General features: G+C 38.9%; 3 protein-coding genes across 6 annotated transcripts in view; 2 read left to right on the forward strand and 1 right to left on the reverse strand.

Annotated features, from left to right (window-relative positions):
• The first annotated feature begins 152 nt into the window (after nt 1-152).
• Nucleotides 153-3,313, forward strand: LOC114133400 (arsenite methyltransferase). 2 transcript variants are annotated; one of them, XM_027999283.1, is made up of 10 exons: nt 153-300; nt 718-851; nt 1,216-1,366; nt 1,444-1,580; nt 1,664-1,733; nt 1,814-1,895; nt 1,983-2,114; nt 2,172-2,314; nt 2,461-2,583; nt 2,911-3,313. In XM_027999283.1, the coding sequence occupies exons 1-10, from the start codon at nt 265-267 to the stop codon at nt 2,986-2,988; spliced, it is 1,086 nt and encodes a 361-aa protein (XP_027855084.1). In that variant the 5' UTR covers nt 153-264; the 3' UTR covers nt 2,989-3,313. The 2 variants fall into 2 exon arrangements, with proteins under 2 accessions (XP_027855084.1, XP_027855083.1); XM_027999282.1 differs by lacking the exon at nt 2,911-3,313 and adding an exon at nt 2,716-2,862.
• Nucleotides 3,314-8,888: 5,575 nt separating this feature from the next.
• aifm4 (apoptosis inducing factor mitochondria associated 4) lies at nt 8,889-15,656 on the reverse strand. Of its 3 annotated transcripts, none has more exons than XM_027999270.1 (19): nt 15,467-15,656; nt 14,229-14,319; nt 13,992-14,101; nt 13,800-13,909; nt 13,264-13,308; nt 13,099-13,180; nt 12,886-12,998; nt 12,708-12,794; nt 12,536-12,627; nt 12,306-12,436; nt 12,068-12,183; nt 11,878-11,949; nt 11,125-11,188; nt 10,942-11,018; nt 10,285-10,402; nt 10,073-10,171; nt 9,906-9,981; nt 9,713-9,817; nt 8,889-9,185 (listed from the first exon to the last, which is right to left on the reverse strand). In XM_027999270.1, the coding sequence occupies exons 2-19, from the start codon at nt 14,309-14,311 to the stop codon at nt 9,155-9,157; spliced, it is 1,611 nt and encodes a 536-aa protein (XP_027855071.1). In that variant the 5' UTR covers nt 14,312-14,319; nt 15,467-15,656; the 3' UTR covers nt 8,889-9,154. The 3 variants fall into 3 exon arrangements, with proteins under 3 accessions (XP_027855071.1, XP_027855072.1, XP_027855073.1); XM_027999271.1 differs by having other exon boundaries at nt 15,446-15,656; XM_027999272.1 differs by lacking the exon at nt 15,467-15,656 and adding an exon at nt 15,338-15,422.
• Nucleotides 15,657-18,180: 2,524 nt separating this feature from the next.
• tlcd2 (TLC domain containing 2) overlaps nt 18,181-22,320 on the forward strand; it is a 30,192-nt gene continuing 26,052 nt past the window's right edge. Inside the window, exons 1-2 of the mRNA XM_027999290.1 lie at nt 18,181-18,867; nt 19,098-19,180. Of these exons, the coding sequence (XP_027855091.1) occupies nt 18,689-18,867; nt 19,098-19,180 (262 nt within the window). The 5' untranslated portion in view covers nt 18,181-18,688. The remainder of the gene's footprint in view (nt 18,868-19,097; nt 19,181-22,320) is intronic.

Below are 22,320 nucleotides of genomic sequence, written 5' to 3' on the forward strand. Positions count from 1 at the left end.
ATTTTTCTTTCAACTAGGTAGATATTACAAAAAGCCTTTAAAGTGCTCTTAATCAAAATGGTTTTTTATACTTACATCTATGGAATCCTCATAACCCCGTTTTTTTTTTTCTTTTACAATATTTTATAAGAAAATTACGTGTGTTGGAGCTTTTATTCTGAAAAGGGAAGGCGGAAAAGGAGCTGTTCTGACCTCAATGTTTTGAGGTTTTATTGCCCAGTGCTGCTTTTTTCTGGAAGTTTGCGATTGTGTTTTTAAACCAGAATGTTGAAAAGTGACAACGTGCGGGAAAATGTGAAGGTACCTTAGTGTTTATTGTGGATTAGACTCCGAGCAGCTTTGTCCTCATTTCATTGAACAGTTTTCCAAATGTTTTGTGGACGTTACATAATAGCTGCTTGTTGCCGTTTGATTCTTATTACAGCAGAGGGTTTGTTTTCTTTGAAAGTTTTACTTTGTGAATCTGCAAATTATATATAGGGTATACAGAAATTTTTATGGTACATAAAGCTATCCTAAATTTAATTGAACGATTTTTACATTCATTTTACTAATGTCATTTATTTGGTTGTGATCATTTGAAGCTAAATTAAATCAAACAATAAATAAACCTGTTTATCTGTAACTTTAACTCAACTTTAGCTTCATTTGCATAAAAATTGCAACCAATAGGATGTTTAAAATAATTGATGTATTAAAAATTATGTACCTATTCAGAAGTACTATGGCTGTCGCCTGGAGTCTTCCTGTGACTTGCAAACTAGTGCTACTTCCTGCAGTTTGGCCTGCAGCACCCTGCCAAGGAGTTTAACTGAGGCCCTAAGTCTGATTCACCCTGACGTCATCAAAAGGTACTCCTGCTTAAATCCAAGTAATGATGACAATGCATTTTTATGGGAACATTCTGTATCAGGATAAGCCTTGAGCTTTATTATATAAAACGAGAAATCCCAAAGAACTTGCAAGTGTAATTGCAGCAACAGGCAGTTCAACAAAGTATTGACAACAGACTTTTCAGATTTTGTCATTTGTGTGAAAGGTTTGAAAGCTACTCTCGTACTTCTACTTCGCCTTTATGCATTACCTTTTACTGGTCTCTCACAAAAAATCCCAATAAAATACAATGATATTTATAATTTTGAAGGGAGCATGTGGAAAAGACCAGGGGATATAAATAAGACACTCTATAATGCGATCACTGATGCACTTTTCCAGATTCTTCGGATGCGGCCTTCCGTTTCCAGCGAAGCTTGAGGGCTGCAGAGTTCTGGACCTTGGTAGTGGATCGGGACGAGATTGTTTTGCATTCAGCAAACTTGTTGGGCCGAGTGGACACGTGACGGGCATCGATATGACTGAGCAGCTGGTAAGATGCACTCATCTGAGCCCGTCGCACCTCCTCCCTGTACTTTCTTTGCAGCTGATTCAGCCGAGTTTCTGTAGATCACAGCATCCTGCCAGTTTGTCGAGTATCATCAAAAGAAGTTCGGCTACGAGGAGCCCAATGTCTCATTTGTCCAGGGATACATGGAAAAGCTCTGTGAAGCAGGGATACAGAGAGATTCGATGGACATTTTGATGTAGGTTAAGAGTTTAGCTTTGATCCTTTTAGCCAATTAAAGTGATCTGATTGATAACAGAGGATAACCTCTTTTTTTTTTAGCTCCAACTGTGTGATTTGTCTCTGTCCTGATAAAAGAGCAGTGCTACAACAAGCCTACGATGTTCTGAAGGTTAGTTTAAAGACTTACTGTGTTAATGTGTACAACTTGACTCTGCTTTATATTTCTGACTCTTCCTCCTTTTTTAACAGGACGGAGGGGAGCTGTACTTCAGTGACATGTATGCCAGCAGTGTCGTTCCAGACCACATGAAGCAGGATCCAGTTCTGTGGGGTAAAGTTACAACACTTCAGAGGAACCAAAGTGAATTGTCGCATGCAAAACTCCACTGGTTAGAATCACATTCATCTGCTGTTGCAGGTGAGGGAATGGGTGGCTCTCTGTTCTGGAAAGATCTCATCTCGCTGGCCCACAGTGTGGGCTTCAGCACTCCACGTCTGGTCTCAGCAAGCCATATTGAGGTCCACAACATCCAACTCAAGGAAAAAGCAGGTAGTAACAGGAAACTTTAGGCAGCACTGAAACCCCTCTAAGCTCTTCGTTTTTCAGGTGACATCAAGTATGCTTCAGGCACCTACCGGCTCTTTAAGTTGCCGCAGCAACCAGGGAGGTCAGGTGCTGCTGTGATCTACAAGGGAACCATTCCCGACTTCCCAGATCAGCTGGACTTTGATTCCTCGCACTGTTTCAAGGTGAGGAGGCCAAACAAAAAGCTGTCTTATCAAGATTTACTCAGACATTTATTAACAAGATGTTAATTAGTCTCACAAAACAAAAGTAAGTACCAGATTCTGCATTAATAACCACGGTTTGTTTGTTTTGGTTTTTTTCTGTGCAGAAAGATGTGGAAGTGGAGGTAGACGCAGAGATGACAGCAATTATCCAGCTTTCCAGATTCTGTTCGGATTTTACAGTCAGGATGTTGGATGAACATAAGTCTGATTCTGAGCCAACACCACAGGTAACTCAGAGTATGAGTTTGTTTTGGTCAAATCTATCATTCTAGGTCCACAGTGCATCAAGAAAACATGTTTTAGACTTTGTTGTCTAAATGTATATCATAATTTTTACTATCCATTTTATGTCTTAACAGCATTGTGGTGGAATTTTAGCCCACGACGTAACAAAGATAAACCATCATCGTTGTCGGGCCGTATTTCAAAAATTGTATTCTGTATTCATAAAAGGTGTTTTATGATTTTAAGCTCTTAATGTGACAAAAAAAGCAGAAATATTATCCTATGGGCTGCATAATAATGTGACCACAGTTATTAATTATTCTTTTCAGTGCTGTCACCTCAACCCATTCCTGCTGGCTGACCGATGGGGGTCCTCCATGAAGCAGTGCTCCAAAACATCCAGATAAAACATACAGGCAGCTGCAACCTGCTGAGAAGAAAATACTACACGCGTTTAATTTTATTTTAACAATTCATGTAATTTTATTTGTGCCAACAAGTACTAATGTCTGTGAAGGAATGAATGAAGGAATTATATTTAGTTGGGTTTGAGTTTGCTAACTGGCTACAAAACGTCACATTAATACATTGCATAGATGGGGAAAACTAAAATAAATAACATTTATAAATTGTAATAGATTTTGTAACAGTGAGTGATCAGAGCGATACTGTGAAGAGAAAATTAGTTCTGACAGCTATGAAGAAAAAATAAAGGCATAGTAATACTTAAAATGTTACAAGTTGTTTTTAAAACCTGAACATGTAGAGAATATTTTTCATTCATTCACTACGGCCTTGGCTCTAATGTTAATATTTGTTTTTTATTGTAACACATCTTTAATGCAGAACTGGAGTACAGCTACAGGTTGAGATTTTGTGCAGATTCTATCTATCTATCTATAAGGACACAAGCTATACCCGTCAAATCCTCTCCTACATAAAACACTCCACTCTTGGCTGCTAACCATTTAAGGAGTTGTGCTTTCTTAGATGTTTCACCTTTAACTTCTGCTGGTAGAACATTCTGACCTGCTGCGCCCTGTTCTGCACTCCTTATCTAACTGTGGTATGCAAACAAGGTTATTCATCTTATCCTTAGCTGGAACATTTCAAACTATAATGAGAATACACAATTTAGCAATATGAAGCATTATATTTGACATTCAAAATGTGTGATTACAATATTCGAAATATGCAAAACTCACTCAAAGCGTGAATATACTTGATTACATTTTTACTTCTCCACAATCAGCAACGAAAAGAAAATCAAACGCACAATCTTGAGCAGTTCATAAAACCTATAATACTAACAGCAAATCAATGTTAATACCTGACATCTGAGTGTAACTAATACTGTTTCCTAGCAATTACCAACATGAGGACTTGCTTATGATGTTCCGTACATAAATTAGGACAAGCACAGCGCCACAGACAGACTGCAGCGCATTAAGACCACGCTAGTTTCGCCAGCCAGCGGTCAGAGTTGAAGCAGCCGTTCTTACAAACTGGTTTCCTGTGGGGTTGAGCTGAAGTGGAAGCAGTAGGAGTGGTTTTTTTTTTTTGTTTTTTTGTCGAGCATCGAGTCTGGCTGTAATGAGAAAACAAGACGGGCTGTGGCGGATAGCTGGTGAGCTTACCGGACGAGAACCATGAGCAAAAACCCTGCGTTTTTTCCTGGAAGGAGAGCTTTTTGGAAAACACCTGCGGTCGTCGCAAAGAACGAAGCGCCTCGTCTCAATCTCCTCCGCTGGGTTTTTTTTTTTTTTGACACTCCCACCCGTGAAAGGTCCAGGGAGAACACACCGCGGTACCAGTGGGCAGAGCCGTTCCCTTTGAGCTGATATTTAATTTATTTTACAGCAGCAGACAGAGAGCTGTGGGTTGTCTGCCATAGCCGGTGGGCATAACGGACCTACCTGACGCAGAAGGAACTTGATGCAAGACCTGGACCCGGAGAATCGCGACAAAAGAAAACGGCTGCGGCCCATCACCCAAAAAGGCAACGGGGGGAAAGATGGCCCATTTCGTCGGAGGGAGAGCATTTGCTGGAAACAAAGAAATATTCTAAAGGATATGTTGTTCGCCCACTTTTAAAGGGAGAATCGCTGCGCTACGTTTCATCCAAGTTAAAGAGGAGTTAAAGTTAAAGTCACTGTTCTCACTCCCCCCCCCCCCATTGTTCCTATTAAGCATTTCTATACTTTAAAATGTATTTCAGTTAACGCTCGAGGCTTAAGAGACATTACTAAACGAAAGGCAGTTTTTATTTACACACACACACACGCACACACAAAACTTTGATGCAGACTTTTGCCTGGTTCAGGAATCGCATTCGAGTAATGAAGATTACTACTTCTGGAAATCGCAATGGGGCGAGGACTCATGGATGTCCCATGGAAACAGCCATTCAGCTGGAACTCTAACTCTTGTATTATGTTTATGGTCAATTTGACCGGATTTCAATTTTTGTGTTGATCAAAGCGCCTGGTTATCCTTTAAATTTAGAAATGTCCTTTTGGTTTACTTTATTTTGATAACTTCTGAAGAGCTATTCAGCACCAGGTGTGTGTGTAAGAGGAACTTTCTCTCCACTGTCCTGTTCACTATTTCCATGCCCTTTCTTTGAGAAATAGACCAAAAATGAGCCTCGCACGATTTTTAGCCGAAGAAGCTTTATCACAGCTTATGAACTGGGATAGTGATGTAGAGGAAGAGATTTCAGAGACTGAGGATGCTTCAGAGCCAGAGGACTACGTCATTGATGATCCAGGTTGTCAGTTTTCCCACGACGACGAGGATTCAGAGGACGGGTCTGCAGGTGTCCCTTCATCAAATGAAAACCAAGAAATGCAAAAACCGCCATCCACAGAGGGGACATTGACATCTAAAGATGGTCAAATAAAATGGTCAACATCACCACACCAAACCCAAGCTAGATTGTCATCTTCTAATGCCATCAAAATGACCCCTGGTCCTACAAGATTTGCTTTGACAAGAGTTGATGATATTGAATCAGCCTTTCAGCTCTTCATATCCCCACCCATAGAGAAGATAATCCTGGACATGACCAACTTGGAGGGGAGGCGTGTCTTTCAAGAAAAATGGAAGCCACTGGATCCATCTGACTTGCATGCTTATATTGGAATCCTGGTATTAGCTGGAGTATACAGGTCAAAGGGTGAAGCAACTGCAAGTTTATGGAGCGAAGAGTATGGAAGACCAATCTTCCGAGCAACAATGTCTTTGGAGACATTTCACATGATCTCTCGTGTGATCCGATTTGACAACCGTGCCACCAGAGCTGGTCGACGTGAGAAGGATAAACTTGCAGCGATCAGAGATGTCTGGGATAAATGGGTCAAAATTCTGCCATTATTGTATAATCCTGGCCCACATGTTACTGTTGGTGAGCGCCTCATTCCATTCAGAGGACGCTGTCCTTTTCGACAGTATGTGCCAAACAAGCCTGCGAAATATGGCATCAAAATATGGGCAGCCTGCGATGCAAAATCCAGTTATGCATGGAACATGCAGGTATACACTGGGAAGCCACTTGGAGGACCACCTGAGAAGAATCAGGGAATGCGCGTGGTACTGGAGATGACTGAAGGGCTGCAAGGTCATAACATTACATGTGACAACTTCTTTACATCCTATCGGCTTGGAGTTGAACTTCAGAAGAGGAAGCTGACTATGTTGGGAACAGTCAGAAAAACTAAACCGGAACTCCCCTGTGAGATTCTGAAGATGCAAGGAAGACCTCTGCATTCCTCAAAATTTACTTTCACAGAGAATACTACACTTGTTTCTTACTGCCCAAAGAGAAACAAGAACGTTCTTGTGATGAGCACAATGCACAAAGATGCATCTCTAAGCACAAGAGAGGACATGAAGCCGCAAATGATCCTGGATTACAACTCCACCAAAGAAGGAGTTGACAATCTTGACAAAGTCACAGCAACATATAGCTGCCAGCGCAAGTCTACCCGTTGGCCGTTGGTGGTTTTCTACAACATTGTGGACGTGTCTGCTTATAATGCCTATGTGCTGTGGACTGAGATCAACCAGCACTGGAATGCCAGCAAATTGTACCGACGTCGAATGTTCCTGGAAGAACTAGGCAAAGCACTTGTCACTCCCAAGATCCAGAACCGGGCCAGGCCAGCTCGATCTCCAGCTGCTGCAGCTGTCATTGCAAATGTCCAGGTCAGGGCATCTGATCAACCCACAATGGATCCTTTGGATAAATGTGCAAAAAAACGCAAAAGATGTCAAGTCTGTCCCTCCCGAGATGACAGTAAGACAAGTACCTCTTGTGTGAGATGCAAGAAGTGCATCTGCAGAAAGCACACCGTGACATTCTGTCCATCATGCGGGGAATACTGAAAATGTCAAACACTGAAAACCCCCCAAAAAACAGGCAAGTTAAATGGTTAAAGAAAAAGTGTTAATTAAAATCAGAAGTTGCTTAATATAGTATTGAAATTAGTTTGTTTATTCTTCTCATGTCTTCTAAATGTTTGCATAATCTAAGATAAAGTTATTATTGGGTTTAATTAATTTCCTGTCTGTTTTGTGTTGATTTACACAATGCAGGTCAAAATGACCTGCAACATAACAAATGTATTTTTTTTCTCAACATAATACAAGGGTTAAGCACAAATTTAATGAGAAGGTCATTCTGACTCAATCAGACTCTAATGGTCGTTATATGTAGATAGTTTTCTGTTACTGTCACCGATTTTTTCTGTTGGGAAACTTATGGTTACTCAAGCATGAGACAAAACAAAGAGTTATTTCAAACACTGAATAATTTGATTGATGGTATTGTTGAAAGGTTCTTTGAAGTTAAAATAATACTGGGTTAAAATAATACTAGTTTGATTGGCTGGGGGTAAATTGAGAAGGCGCCATTTTGAACTGTGCTATGATGCTGGAGGCCTAATAAACCGGCTTTGATGTACAGTTAAGTTTGCTGATTTTTTGTTTTCCTTCCTCACCACACCTCTCAGTGTAACACAAAATGAAGGTAATTATCAAAAACAGTGGGAACTTTTAAAATTTGAGCTAGAATTTGGTTCTAAACAAAAAAAGGAATGACAAGTAGAGGAAAATACTTTAATAACAAACTTAACTCAGTGCTCAATCGTCCATTTTGCCAGAAAACCCATCTGAATCACAGATAGGTGATCTATCTGAATCACAGATAGGTGATCTGTGATTCAGATAGATCACCTATCTGTGATCTAGGAGTTCTGCTCCTATTATTACAACTACAGTAGATAAATCTAGTTGTAATAATAGGAGCAGAACTTCTATGATTCCAACTAAAACTAGATCAATTATACATAAATAAAGCTAAAGGTGCATTTGTTCGATCGAGAGCAAAATGGTTAGGGAGGGTGAGCAGAATTCCAGCTACTTTCTTAAACTAGAAAAACAAAAACAGAATAAAAATAACATAAATAGACTCTCCTCAAATGGTAATATTGTAGATAACCCCAGTGAGGTATCCATCTATCTATCTATCTATCTGAGAAATGACTAGAGGAGAAAAAACTGATTTGGTATCAGGTACTTTTTTATTAGAAGCAGAAAAATGTCACAACCTTCATTTTGTTTTCAGTAAACATCCTGATAAGGAGCTGCTTATGTAAATGCCAGCTGGGCAGTCAGTGAAAATTTAGGCTACATATTTTAGGCTACATATGGCAAAAATAATCACCATAGATGGAGATACGTATCTATTTTTGATTTTTAAAGGTAGAAAATGACCAGCACAAAAGACTTAACTGAACAACATAATCAGATCAAGCAAAAATAATAACAGTGTGTTTTTTAGAATCACACTTAAAAGCACCTTAATGAGCCTCTGATGCATCCTGATAAACTGAAACCAGTTTAATTGCACTTAATTAGTCAAACAAAGCATATCACACAGTGAAGATGTCAAACACCACACAGACAATTAACAGTGAAACACACAGAGACTGTTGCTACCCTATTGCCCTCATTTTGTCAAAGTGCACCACAGGAAGTCATTTCTGCCTGTTGCCATCAGGCTTTACAATGCCCACGTCTGTGCTAGTTGATTCAAATTCTTTCTGTGCTCATTTATAGGTTATTTATTGATTAATATATTGCATGTGATTGCTTGTTATTTATTTATTTATATCTAGTCATTTTGAAATGATCACTCTTAGATATATATATATATATATATATATATATATATATATATATATATATTACAAACTTTGTATTTATTACCTGAGATGGAGTAGCTTTCAACAAAAACACAATTTCCTCTTGGGGATCAATAAAGTATATTCTATTCTATTCTATGGTGATTACAGGGAAATTAAATCATTCAGTCTGCACGATCAACACACACATTAAAGATTTTGCTGCTGCTATGGTAACAGCACGACATAATAAGAAAAGAACAACAATTTGATTAGTTTACCGCCACGACTGTGGCTGTAAATGGTCAGATCAATGTAGGCAATGTAGAGAAAGACAGAAAAAAAAGAGATGGAGACAACATCATCGATTGCTCCTGATGACAACCAGTTACATCCCCAGCCAGCTCAGGTCTTCAGATCTGCAAACATCAGCAAGGTAGTTATTACACAGAACATTAATGTCAATAACCTGAATATCAATATCATTTTTATACAGATTTTAAGTTATTTAAACATGTCAAAAATAGTCTGTTGTTACCATTAAGATTTAACAATATCCCAAATAAATTTAACCCGTCTTCTTCTCTTTTAAAGTTAAATATTTCCTTTGTTTTCTGAAACTACTACAGCTTAGGCGGGTGGTGTCCAAACAACTTATCTAGTCAAAAATATCTGTATTGATGCATTAGTTGTCAATACGTCACACATGACTAGAAGAGTCCCAGCTAAATGTGCCATTACTGATTTAGTCAAAAACTATTTCATCTGAATATTATCTGAATAGCTATGTTAAAAAAAGTTGGAGTTGTTCCTAATTTTTCTCATGTAAAATTCTACCTCTGCAATAAAATATTTCATTTCAAAGCTTTCAACCTATTTTGAGGAGAGCTCCATATTTACTGCGTAGCGTGCATTCTAGTTTGTATAGATGCAAACTGTGACTCACTGAGCCTGAGTCTTTGTTATGGCTCTGCCTTGATCCAGCAGGTCTGCAACACGAGACACGGCGGGCTCGAACGCCATGCTGGCAGCAGCAACCACCACCTCGTCCCTGTCAGACACACAAACAGGAGAAACGTCAACAGGACCAGAGCAGATTTATCCCCAACTGCACAAAGAGTCACTCAACAACTGCTCACTTTATGTATAAGGCCACAAATTTCCGTTCTTCCAGTTTGCCTTTAATTATGATTTCTGTGTAGCCCTCACCATAACCTGAAAAAAACAAGTAAAAGTGAAATGGAGATTAAATTCAGCTTATTGTGAACTAAAAAAGGGTTTTGAGACTTCGTATTAAATACTCTACCTGCGTATCTGATGCTCTTTCCAGCCAATGCAGACCAGAAAAAAGGAACTGACTCAATTGTTGTTGGTTTATTCAGCATGTTCAGAGCTGCAACTCTTCCTGGTGGTAGAAACAAAACTAAGAGTTCGTGACAGAGTAAAAACATGTGCAATAAAAACAGCTTAAAAAGATGAAGGAAAGGAAAATATTTTATATATATTAAAGCGTTTAACCGTGAGCGTGGGACATCTGCCAGTGACCGATATTGACCCGCTGGTCCCCACGAATGGTCAGAGGGAAGGAGGCGACGTCTCCAGCACTGAAGACATCTGCTACATTGGTCCTCATGAACTAAGATAATAGATGGAGCAGATAATGAGTCCAATGTGTCGCCTTCAACACAGTCAACCTCTGAAGATCAAAAATAAAAACTGAACTGCTTTCATGTAAAGTAAAATTATTACTGGGTGCTGTAAACTTAGAGCTAGTCTTCTGCACCATAATTTGACCTGTTCCATAGATAATCAACATTTAACTCTCTGGCAAAACATATTTTTCTACTTTTCCCCACTTTTATGATGTTTTTGTTCATGTAAGTGATGCCTAGGTTAGTTTGTCTGTTTGCCTTAACCATTGCATTACAAAGACAAATCTAGCTCAACAACTTTAGGTTCCAGCTAGAAAATAATGTTTCCGTGAAACTGAATCACGCAAGGGTTCTTCTATAAGTAGGCTGTGACGATCTCTTTTTTTGGGACTAGATTTAGGAAAGTTTCTGTTTTTCAGCGTATATATATATATATTTTTAATTCTTGATTTTAAAAAAAAAATCTATTTTTCCATCACAAAGATCTCAGTTTGCCTGATGCTCTCCTGTATTTGAATGTTACCTTGTCAACAATAACTGCTTTTCTTGAATCCACTGCCACGTTACTTCCTGTTAGGAAGTCTGAATTGGGAATTGCACCTGGAACATAAAATGAAAGAGGTTAATAATTAAACTCATTGCTCTTCCCTTTTTAAATAAATATATTTATTATGACAAGGTTATGCAATAAAATAAAAATAGTTACCAATTCCTGCAACTACCACATCAGCTTCCAAGACAGTACCATCAGCCAGCACCACCTCCTTCACCTAAAAAAAGGCAATGGACAATAAAACATAAAATACATTTCAGAGGTTATGCAAGAATTTAGTAGGGGACTTTCTGTTTCTACTGAGTCATTACAATCTTTACTGAAGAAGTGAACAACATGGGGTGAAAAGGTAATGATGGCTCTGTACATATCTTGGCTTTAAATTCACACTTCTGTACGTTTATGCAACATAACAATCATAGAAATAGAAAAAAAGATATGTGTCCGTGTCTGTTTTTCAGTAGAGATCAGAGTTAAAATACTATGATAGTTCAATTTTATCAGAATTTCACAAACTGGTCAGTGGAGCCTTAGTTGCCAGTTTTACCTGAATGCATCATAAAAAGGGTAATTAATGGGAACGTCAGGGAACAAACTCCTGGTCTGAAATTAGAAAGACTGATGTTGCATTTGGGTTGGTTGAATGGCAACAGGCAGCTGGAACTGGACTTTAGTCTAACTTATTCTGCACTAGTGTTGATTAAATTCTGTTTGTCATAGTTCAAAGTTGGTAATTATGTTCTACCTTTCTTACCACTGTTGAAAAGTCCTGAATGAATGCCCCCAAATTAAAAGAATTTATTTCAAAGGTTTTTACAAATCTTTGTCATGGGAACCAATAAGTGTAAAAAAAAAAAAACTCTACAGGAGTGTTTAGAGCTGGGCAAACAATAAAAACTGAATTACCTTTCCATTCTCTCCTCTGATCTCTGTCACTTTGTTGTTCATGACAAACTTCACTTTTTTTTCCTCCAACATCTTACAGTAAGAGAACAACAACAAAAGTAAAGCTGATGAGATGAATAAAAATGTAAAAAAAAAAATAAAAAGAAAGAAAGCATTTAGCAGATAAAATGAGTTTTCAGCTCCTCTTCACCTCCATGGTCATCTTGCCAATCTCCGGCCCCAGAGAATTCTCAAAAGGATATTTGGTGGGACCCACCAGAGCCACGCTGGCAGCTTTGTCCGACAGGTAGGAAGCTGCCTCCATGCCTGTTTTACAAACGAAAAACAATCCAGTTGCCTGCATATTTGCTGTGTAGGACACCTGCTCACATAAGAGAAAAGTTATCATCATAACTGATTAAACTAGTGGTTAAAGTCTCAATAACCACCTATAAAGGACGCTCCGATTACAACAGCTCTCTTGCCGAGAGATGATGCGTGAATCTCTTTGGCGTCTGCATAACTCTGCAGCAGATGTACCCCCTTCAAATCTGATCCAGGACACTGGAGAGGGCACGCTCTGCAGACATTAAAAATATTCTAATTCATGTTCATTTTCCGATTTTTTTTTTGTTTTTTGGAGAGCACCAAGAATTTGCTTTCAGGATGCGAGACTCACCTGCAGCCTGTTGAGATGAGGAGCTGATCATAACGCTGCGAGGTGCCGTCGCTCATCTGCACTACTTTATCAGCCGAGTTGACAGAGACCACCTGCAACACAGGTAAAAACAGCTCAATCCAACATGACAGCAAGTCACATGCATTTGTAGCTGGTTGGTTCTGGCTCTCACCTCTTTCCCCATCCACATTTCTATCCCGTGTTGTTGATAGAAGTCATGCTGCCGCAGGAGGATGCTGCTGCTCTCCACGTTCATAGCCTTGAGACAACGAAAACAAAGAGAAAATGCATTTTTTCTTAAAGTGACAGTGACATTAAGTTCAAGGGAGCTTTTGGATGAAGTTTCTCACTTTGCTTAGCTTGGGTTTGTCAAACGGAGGGAGGTTATCTTTGGTAACAATGATGATGCGACCCTGGTAGCAGTTCTGACGAAGCGTCTCGGCACATACCAGCGAGGCAGGGCCTGAAATATATCAAATTTGTGCTCGAGATGTGACATGTTCCAAACTTTTAAAATTGTCTGCATATTGGTTGCTAATTTAAGAACAGTTGACCAGACTTACCTCCTCCCACAAGCAGAATGATGTGTTTGACGTCGGGGTTAACAGTGCACATCTCTTTCATCCTCTTGGTCAACTTCAAAGACTGAGAGCAACAAATTATAAATGATTTAACACTAAATAAAATGACATTGTACATTTGAGATTCCTGTCACTTATGTGGCTTACCTTTTTGTCAACAGAAACATAAACATTGCCGTCTTGGACCTTCACCTGTCAAATTAACATAAACAAATAATTTGAATGAAAGAGCCAATTCATGTTTTAAAATACCATGTTTACCACAATACCTGCAAATAGAGGAACTGTTTTTAGAGAGATGGGAAGCAGCATTAACTATCGGTACAGTTCTGTGTAGACGGACACGGATTTTCTTTTTTTTTCTTATTCAATTTTACTATACATGCTCTGGCCTGATTGCTGTTTATACATTAAACAAAACGCTTAAATAGAGCCTGTCTGACTATACAAAGTAGGCTAAATGATCTTTAAAAAAAACACAAAAAACATGTTCTGATCTAAAAAAATTCAAGAACAAATGGCTGGATTAACTGAAATCCATCTTTCTGAAAATTATAACAAAGTCATTATTGAGGCTTTTGGGACTCAGCAAGCCACAGTAAAAAAAACATTTTTTTTAAAACTGGCTCTTACTTACTAGGGGATTCATTTTGCAATTAATTGTTGTTTTAACATGGTTCTACCTTGTATGTTGGCAGACAGTCCAGGCCTGGATAGTCCTCGATGTCTCCCGTTTTCACGTTGAAGCAGGCTCCATGAATAGGACACCTCACTCTGTCTCCAACCAGCGTTCCTGGAAGGTTAATAATCACAATCTGGTCACATTTTGTGCAGATTGAAAATACTAACGATAGTCTAGAAATGAACTGATTTACCCATAATGAGTGGGGCATTGTAGTGGGTACACCTGCCTCCAACTGCGCTGTACTGACCCTTGGTACGGACCAACAGCACCTTCTGGTCCTCCACAGTTACCGCCTTCATCCTGCAAAAACACAAAATATGCAAAAGAAAAGGACAGTTGAGACATTTTTCTTTTGTCATCGTTGAACTACATAATCTGGTCTAAAATCTGATCTTTATCCTTTAGTGAATGGTAAGTTGTTACTTACTGTCCATCATGCAGATCAGACTCCTGACAAACCAGTATGGTCAGGTCCTCCTGCCTTTCACTTTGCCCCACTCCTTGGTTCATATCCACTCCTACATGTCGAAATGCAAACACGGCCATTGTTACAGCAGTTGCACATAATTATTAAGGCTAAGGTGGCACTTATACACACATAGCCTGGATGAAACACGCTCCATCCATCCATCCATTTTCTGTTCTCCCTTTGTCCCTAATGGGGTCGGGAGGGGTGCTGGTGCCCATCTCCAGCTACGTTCCGGGCGAGAGGCGGGGTACACCCCGGACAGGTCGCCAGTCTGTCGCAGGGCAACACAAAGACATACAGGACAAACAACCATTCACACACAACACACACCCCTAGGGAGAATTTAGAGAGACCAATTAACCTAACAGTCATGTTTTTGGACTGTGGGAGGAAGCCGGAGTACCCGGAGAGAACCCACGCATGCACAGGGAGAACATGCAAACTCCATGCAGAAAGACCCCGGCCGGGAATCGAACCCAGGACCTTCTTGCTGCAAGGCAACAGTGCTACCAACTGCGCCACTGTGCAGCCTGAAACACCCTCAGTCATGCAAATTATTAAGCAAACTCTCCTATTGCCACAGCAGTGATACAGATGATTTATGGAGGACCTTTATACACACTTGTAGGGAACATGCAGCAAACATAAAAAGCGTTTGTTTCAATTAGTTCATGCTTACAACTGTACAGCAGTGTCTTCTTTATGTTCTTCAAATGAACAACAAATAAAATATGTTACTGCTCATGATAGATTTATTCCACGTTTTCCCTGTTATTATATCTGCTGTACATTTACGCGCTTCAACCCATTTCATTCGCCTTGTAGCGTCTCAAACTTATTTTAACATGGTGACGACATGTAGTAAATTGAGAATGACCAAAAACGACTTCTTGAAGCCAGTTGGACGCATTTTAATGATAAGTAACAAATAAAAAGAAAATATTGAGCAGTTGATAAAACCTATAATACTAACAGTAAGTCAATGTTAATACCTGAAATCTGAGTGTAAAAGCTGCAACTAATATTCTTCACTAGGCTTGACAGACAATTTGGCTCAAAATTATTACCAAAGTTATCGCGCCGTTTCCAAGCAATTACCAAAATGAGAACTTGCTTGTGATATTCCGTCCACAAATTAAAACAAGCACAGTGCTACAGCTGTCGCAGACATTTACCTGCGTTAGGACTATGCTCACCTGAGTTGTTTCACCAGACAGCGGTCAGAATTGAAGCAGCCGCTCCTACAAAGTGGTTTCCTGCCCGCCTATGTGACCTTTTTTGAGAAACCAGCCCGCATGACGCTCAGCAGAAACGACCCAAGAGTTCCTCCCGCAACAGCACGGACTGCGCACCATTCAAGCGTCGGCGAAAATGGCGTCTTAGGAGACGAGGTTTGAACAGCGTCTCTGGGAGATGTTTCCCTGGCAACGGCCGAGTCGTTGCGATGCCAACAACGTTAGAATTAATAACACGCATATTTCAGTTAAAGTCTGACTGGTTGGAGATGAATACTTGGAGTACTCAAACATGAAATTGTTTATGAAATATTTCATATTGAAACTAACTTTCACCCAATCAAAGAGGACTTCATTCCTTTGTTTTTGGTTTAAGATCAGGAGGGGTCTATTTTAAAAACGTACTACACAAACGTTTCTTTTCCAGTAAATTATATTTATGTTGCGTTATCAATAATCATTTAAAATTGCATGTCAATCTCTTACAGTAACACCTCCCTCACCGATCTAAACGCTCTTTTCCTATGATCGTACGACGGCTTTGATATGGAGCAGACAGACACAGGAGGGAATGACGCTTTATTGTATTGTCTAACACGCATGCGCTGACACTGTTTTCTGACAATATTAAGACAATATGAAACACCTACATATTTTAAATCAGTCACAACTATGGATGAGAGATAATTACTTAATAATAATAATAATAATAATAATAATAATAATAATAATAATAATAATAAACAATACAATACAAGCAGAATGCAAGACACGGACGCAAGGAAATTATGGCTACTTCAAAAGATGACATACAAAAATCTAACATAAATATATATATAAAATCAAGTTATAATAATAATAACCTGTTGCAATGCTTCGCTTTTCTTGGCCAAAAGGTGTCGCAATATCTCCAAAAACCTCATCTATCATTCATTTCCGCTGGAAGGCGCTTTATTGAATGAAAAGGGCGCCGAAGGAAGACGCAGTGGAACATCTCCGAGTTTCAGCCTTCAGTCAATCAGTCCAGGTGTATAATGAACTGTTGTCATAAAACACAGCACTGTGTGGTTTAGAGTCACACATAAATGCCTAATTTTCACATGATTCCACTGAGCCTGAAATACACGAGGTTGGTTGCGTTTAAGAGCTGCATGAAAATTACACCTTCTAGTAGAAAGTCTTTCCTAACCTATTCTGGTTCTTTGTGATATGATAAACCAACTTTTTATTCAAAAATAATCAAACACTGATCCTATTATTATTATTATTATTATTATTAGTAGTAGTAGTAGTAGTAGTAGTATTACTCTATTTCTGTTTTTGGACATCATTATCCTTTTAGAGTTTCATAAAATTATTTTTAAATGTTTAGTTATTGATGGATCATGTCTGATTTTGGTATGTTACTTTTTTATATTTATTGTAACAACTTCATCATTGCACCCTTTCATTTGCTTCCCCATTAATTTGATTTTGTTTGGTTATGTTGATGGTTTCTAAATAGCCTCAGACCTGATGATTTTGATCATTTGAAATCACAGACAGCGCATAAATAAATATATATTGTGTCTGTGAATTAATGAAAAACATATTATTGGTTTGCTTAAAAACATCAGTTATGTTACACGATTCACTGGCCAAAGGTGCCGATTATAAAATATTCTAAAGACTTCACTAAAGAGCTATGCTTTGAAATGCAAAATGTATCCAAATGGTTACTAAATGGGTATTGTAACCATAATCCACAAATATAAACAGCAAATGTTGTGTATTGGAAAAATGTAACAGACCAAAATAAATTTCATCAACTTCTAATCACTTTGCTATTTAAATATTTTAATGAACAGTATTAGAAGTAGAAAGATATTAGGTAACCTCTCATGTAGGTTACATGTTATGTATTAAACCATTTTAGCTGATAAAGATTATGTCAGATAAGAGGCAATGTGGACACATTTTCTCACAGTTCAAGGACAAATGTTGTCATGTAACCAAAGCAGAAAGCATGACACATATTTAAAATAATCATAAAAAAATCACAAATACCTGAAAGGCACAATTCAGTAGGTCATTTTGCAATCAATCCCAAAGATCTACATCCATATTTATTGTGATAGAGTGTATGCAGTTTTCAAATACATATAAATTGTGCTTTTAATTCATTCAAAAAAAAAAAACAAGAAGAAGAAGAAGAAACAAAGCTATCCAACCAAAGTATGCTTTTAGAAATCAATACACAAATAAACTTATTCACAAAAAGTAAGAAAAAAAATCCTAAATCATGAACTGTGCTTTAAATAACATCTCAGTAATCTACTTTGACAAGAAGAGAGGCATTTGTTTTTAACTTGAACTCCATGCTCCGCCTATTGAAATGGTATTTTAATTTTGTACCAAACACAAATCTTTTCCATAGATCAACATCAGCCTATCACATTCTCTGACACTGCACAACACGGCTTGGTGACCAAAGAAAACAAGGAAAAGAACAACCATTTAAGGCTGGAAGAAGAGGTATCACATTATTTTTCTTATTTTGAACAATAATTTTGCCGACTTGAAAAACTACAGTGTACTTGTCAACTACGGGGTTTGGTGAAACTAAAAATTTTCTTTTTATTTTTTTCAACCTGGTTGAGCTTGTGTAATTGATATTTGATATTTCCCACTGTAAGTGAACGCATCACAACATGTGAAACGCGCCCGTAGCCACGCCCCTTCATAGTAGGGCGGGGCGTGGCCGCTGCTTGGTTTCTGTTGATGTCAAAAAGTTACACAAGCTGAAGGGGGGAGAGTTGTTACAAAAGGGCGGTTTCACAACTGTCAACACGGCTTCACACCTACATTCACCGGTTCTACCTGCGAGCAGGGAGCGCTTCTTCAGAGGAACACCAGCTGATGGTGCCATCACCCACTCCTCCACGTTTTCTCTTTTCACGACAACCGTGGGATTTCTGCGACCTCCCGCCTAATATTCCCAGAGACCAGTGAATGGTGGGCAACAAGCGGCATGTGAACGTGATCTCCTCGGCTCCGGGTCTCCAAAATATCTCTCTGTGTCGTCCGTCTGCTTGGCCGTGGATCTGTGGTTGGCTCCCGCCGCCTTCACGCCGCTCTCACCTACCGTGGACTGTCGTGGCCTGTTGAATCATCACCCACGCAACATCTACCAGCATCTCAGCCATGGAGCTCAGCTCTGTGATTTTAACCACCGGGAGCTCGGCGGCCCTGTTCAAGCTGGCGAACGCGGGGATCGGCAGGCTTCACATCCCGGAGTCAGCCAGCAGGAATGTGTGGAAATGGAGAAATATCTCCACGTCGTTCGTGCACAGCTTCATCACGGCGATCTGGGCTGTGCTTTGGTGAGTTTTTCAAGTAGCGTTTAAATCTCGCAATAGTTTCGCATCTCTGCCATGCATGTAGTCACAAAATCAGATTTGCGGCTCCAGCTATTCCCGTTGTTCCACTTGTAGAGACTGACGTGGTGCAGAAGGAATTTTATACATGCATGGCACAGAAATATTTGGTTTCCCAAAGTTCTCTCGGTTTCAGCTTTAAATTGCGCTTATTGGGACCTTTTTTGTCGTTTCAGCTTTTTCCGACATCCACAGATGGCTGAGGATCTGATAGAAACTTACTCTGTGTTTTCACATTCTTTGGTGTCCCTTTCTATCGGTGAGTAGCATCTTAAATGTGATTAAATACAGTTATGGCGGGAGGGCATGTTTACCCGTCTCCCATTCTAAAGTAAGGTGGGCAGCGCACTCAAACGTTGCACTATTTGAACATATCTTCACTCAAGTAAAAGTAAAACTCAAGTAGGACTAGTAAAAAAGTACAAACACATAAAATAATAATAACAAATTCAGGCAGAATAAATGGTTTCCAAATCAGTTTTTTCAACTTAGATGTAATTAAACTAGTGAACATGTGTTGAGGTACCTCTGGTAATAAAATAAATAGTTTACGTATATTCACTTGATATCCAAATGGCACATTAGGCGCAGGAGATGGAAAATAGCTTTAAATGATGAAGATGTCTCACTTTAACATAAAGTATAGGTGTGTGTCTGGTGCATTTTTAGGTAAAACAAGCTTGGGCTTCATTCAAGAACAAATGTAATTAAAAGTTACTTTACATGGTTAGAGAAGTCAGAAATATCACTCAAGTAAAACTCAAAAGTAAGGTATAGTAAAACTACCCCTAAAACTTTTTTTAAAAAAAGAGTTACTTGTGTAAATGTGACAATATCTGCCTCTGCCATGCTGCTACACCTGAACTCCTCGGGGCAGATGCCAGACGGCACAGCTGTTACACATTTGTCTTTTTGAGAGGTCGATGAAGAGATGGATTGTAATCCAACAGAAGTGTCTTTTTGATGCCCGAGATAAGTGACTCATTGAAGAGCTAACCATCTTCAGAAGCAATTCTTCTGAAAAGTATTGCTTCTGAAGAAAGTTTGATTAAAAGAAGTGGGTGAGGAGTTGAAGTCTTGAAAGACAAACTTTTATAAAGACATACAAAGTATTATAGCTGAGTTGTGACTCAAGATGCTGTTTGTAAAAATGCTGATAAAAGTATCGCTGTTTAAAATAGACAACAATGAATATTTCCACTCAACGAAGCTCGTCTTTCTTACAAATGAGGATAAGACGCAGTAGCCCTCTTTCAGTTAGCCAGGAAGGGGAGCCTTAGTCCACACAGCCAAGAAAACTCAATTACTTTGGTGCTCTTGGATGAAGTACCTGTGGTGCCAAGAATGACAACAAATTATGCTACCTGTAGAGTTTGCATGATGCTTCCTGGCTTTGACTTTGATCCAAAGTTGCATCCTTTGACTTACCTAAGCAACAGTCCATCCATGCAGCACCCACATTTACTCACACCAATGAAAGTTTTGTGCATGCACTGTCTGCTTCTAGTCCTTTAACCAGCAACTGGTTTGTGTATAATGTCATGTTTGATTTGTAATTGGAAACTGTTGTTTCTGTGATCCAAATCAGAAAAGGCAAACATTAAAAAAAAACTGCCATTTTATCTCGGAAAGTCAAATTTTCTGGAGATGTGCTGAGTTGAGTGTCCAGCATTAGTAAACTTGTCTATTTGCACGTTAGAGAGTTTCACGTTTAATCAGATTCACAAATAGTATGAGAGTCTCTACTCGTGATTGTATTCCTTCAGTGTTTCTATACATCAAACAAATGCTTTTATCAACATGTTATTAGCAGTAATCAACACTATAACTACATTTGACAAATCCCACTTGTTTCCAACTAGAACCAGACCGGGCTCGGTTTCAGCGTCGTGTCTGGATCTGAGGAAAAATATCTTAAATCAGTGATAGTCTATTAGAGCTGTTAGCGCTTCTATTGTCACCAGTCTTTGACTAAAGACACCAAAAGTAAAAATAACCAACATGCTGGTTACTGCTCAGCCATAAATATAACATTTGCATCAGATGCGTTGAATTTATTCAGTCAGTACTGACTGCATCAGTTCATGGCGCCAAAACAAGGCTGTTATTTTTGTATTATACGCTAAGGTAAACGCATTCAACGCTCTCTGCAGAGTATGAGCACAGCAACCAGCTGATGGTTTCAGTCAAATGTGGTTTGGTTGTAGGGCCCGTTGAATGTGTTGGCACTGCACAGCCCTAATAACTGTCCATCCAAATAGACAGTACCTTATAGGTACTGTCTATTTCTACCTCTAAAAAAAGAGGTACAAATCTACAAAAGTGGAACATATTTCTACAAAAGTAGAAATGTGTTCTACTTCACATTTAAGTAGAACACAAATGTGAAGTGGAAGGGCAATCATACGTGGTTTTCCAACCTTGTTTTTTTTTTTTAAGTTAAAATAATTCAGTGTATTTATTTAGTACCATTTCATAACAAACATAATCTCAAGGCACGTTACAAAAAGAAATCAATTCAATCCAATCACAAAGATGGATTGCAAGAAGATTACATGTATTCTTTGATTGCAAGTTCAGTTTATTTAAAAATGGCAAATGTAAGGAAACCATTGGTTCAAATGACAGACTTTACAACATTCACTCCTTCTGGAGACGCTTGTGTTGACAAGTGGACTCAACACTGGCTTTCATATTGTGGTTGACTTTGCAGCAATCCCCCATACTTATCATGTTTGTGTCGACAGTGGAGAGGAAACCCCCAGTTTACAAAAAAAAAACCCTCACACACACCCAATAAGAAACACAGATGTGCTGATCTAGAAGTATTTTCTATGTAATTAAACAAAAAGTAAAGAGTTCATGTCAGTAGTAGCTCCTTTACAAGCCAGTTTTCAAGTGTTGTAGGATGAAAAGAGTTCATGCAGTTAGTAATAGCTAAAGTTTTGTCTACCAGGAGAGAGAGATGGGTGAAACACAGAAAGGCCAAGTGTATCTTCTATTGAAGGAGAATATTAGATTCTTAGCAGCAGTGGTGCAGTTAATGTATTAAGGGTTCACAGAAAGGATGTTTTTTGTCAGATGAGGAAAAAACAACTTTTTGCCATAGCTTCAAAATTAAACCAAACACTGTATATCACTTTAAACAAACCATTTCCACAGCAAAGCATAATGGTGGCACCACCATGCTGTGGGGATGTAGCAAAAAGCACTTCTATTTTCCTACTTTGTGTTGGTCTACTTACTACATGAAATCCCATTTAACAGACATTAAGGTTTGTGTTTCAAGGGGAAAATGTGTTTGCACGGTGCTGCACACTGTAAGACAATCATTGTTTTGATGCATCATGAAAGCATATAAAGCAACTTCTAAATAAACTATGCATCTGTAACGAGGAA

The sequence above is a fragment of the Xiphophorus couchianus genome, chromosome 18 (assembly GCF_001444195.1).
Source record: "Xiphophorus couchianus chromosome 18, X_couchianus-1.0, whole genome shotgun sequence".
In the NCBI taxonomy this organism is placed as follows: Eukaryota; Metazoa; Chordata; class Actinopteri; order Cyprinodontiformes; family Poeciliidae; genus Xiphophorus; species Xiphophorus couchianus.

Bases quoted from the DNA above. Each gene is read 5' to 3' on its own strand.
- LOC114133400 (XM_027999282.1), top strand. From the start codon at position 265: ATGTTGAAAAGTGACAACGTGCGGGAAAATGTGAAG. The intron at 1,581-1,663 runs GTAGGTTAAGAG...TTTTTTTTTTAG, and splicing joins GATTCGATGGACATTTTGAT to CTCCAACTGTGTGATTTGTC. The intron at 1,734-1,813 runs GTTAGTTTAAAG...CTTTTTTAACAG, and splicing joins AAGCCTACGATGTTCTGAAG to GACGGAGGGGAGCTGTACTT.
- aifm4 (XM_027999270.1), bottom strand. From the start codon at position 14,311: ATGAACCAAGGAGTGGGGCAAAGTGAAAGGCAGGAGGACCTGACCATA. The intron at 11,019-11,124 runs GTAACTATTTTT...TTTATGTTCCAG, and splicing joins TGTGGTAGTTGCAGGAATTG to GTGCAATTCCCAATTCAGAC. The intron at 9,818-9,905 runs GTGAGCAGTTGT...TGTGTCTGACAG, and splicing joins TTTGTGGCCTTATACATAAA to GGACGAGGTGGTGGTTGCTG.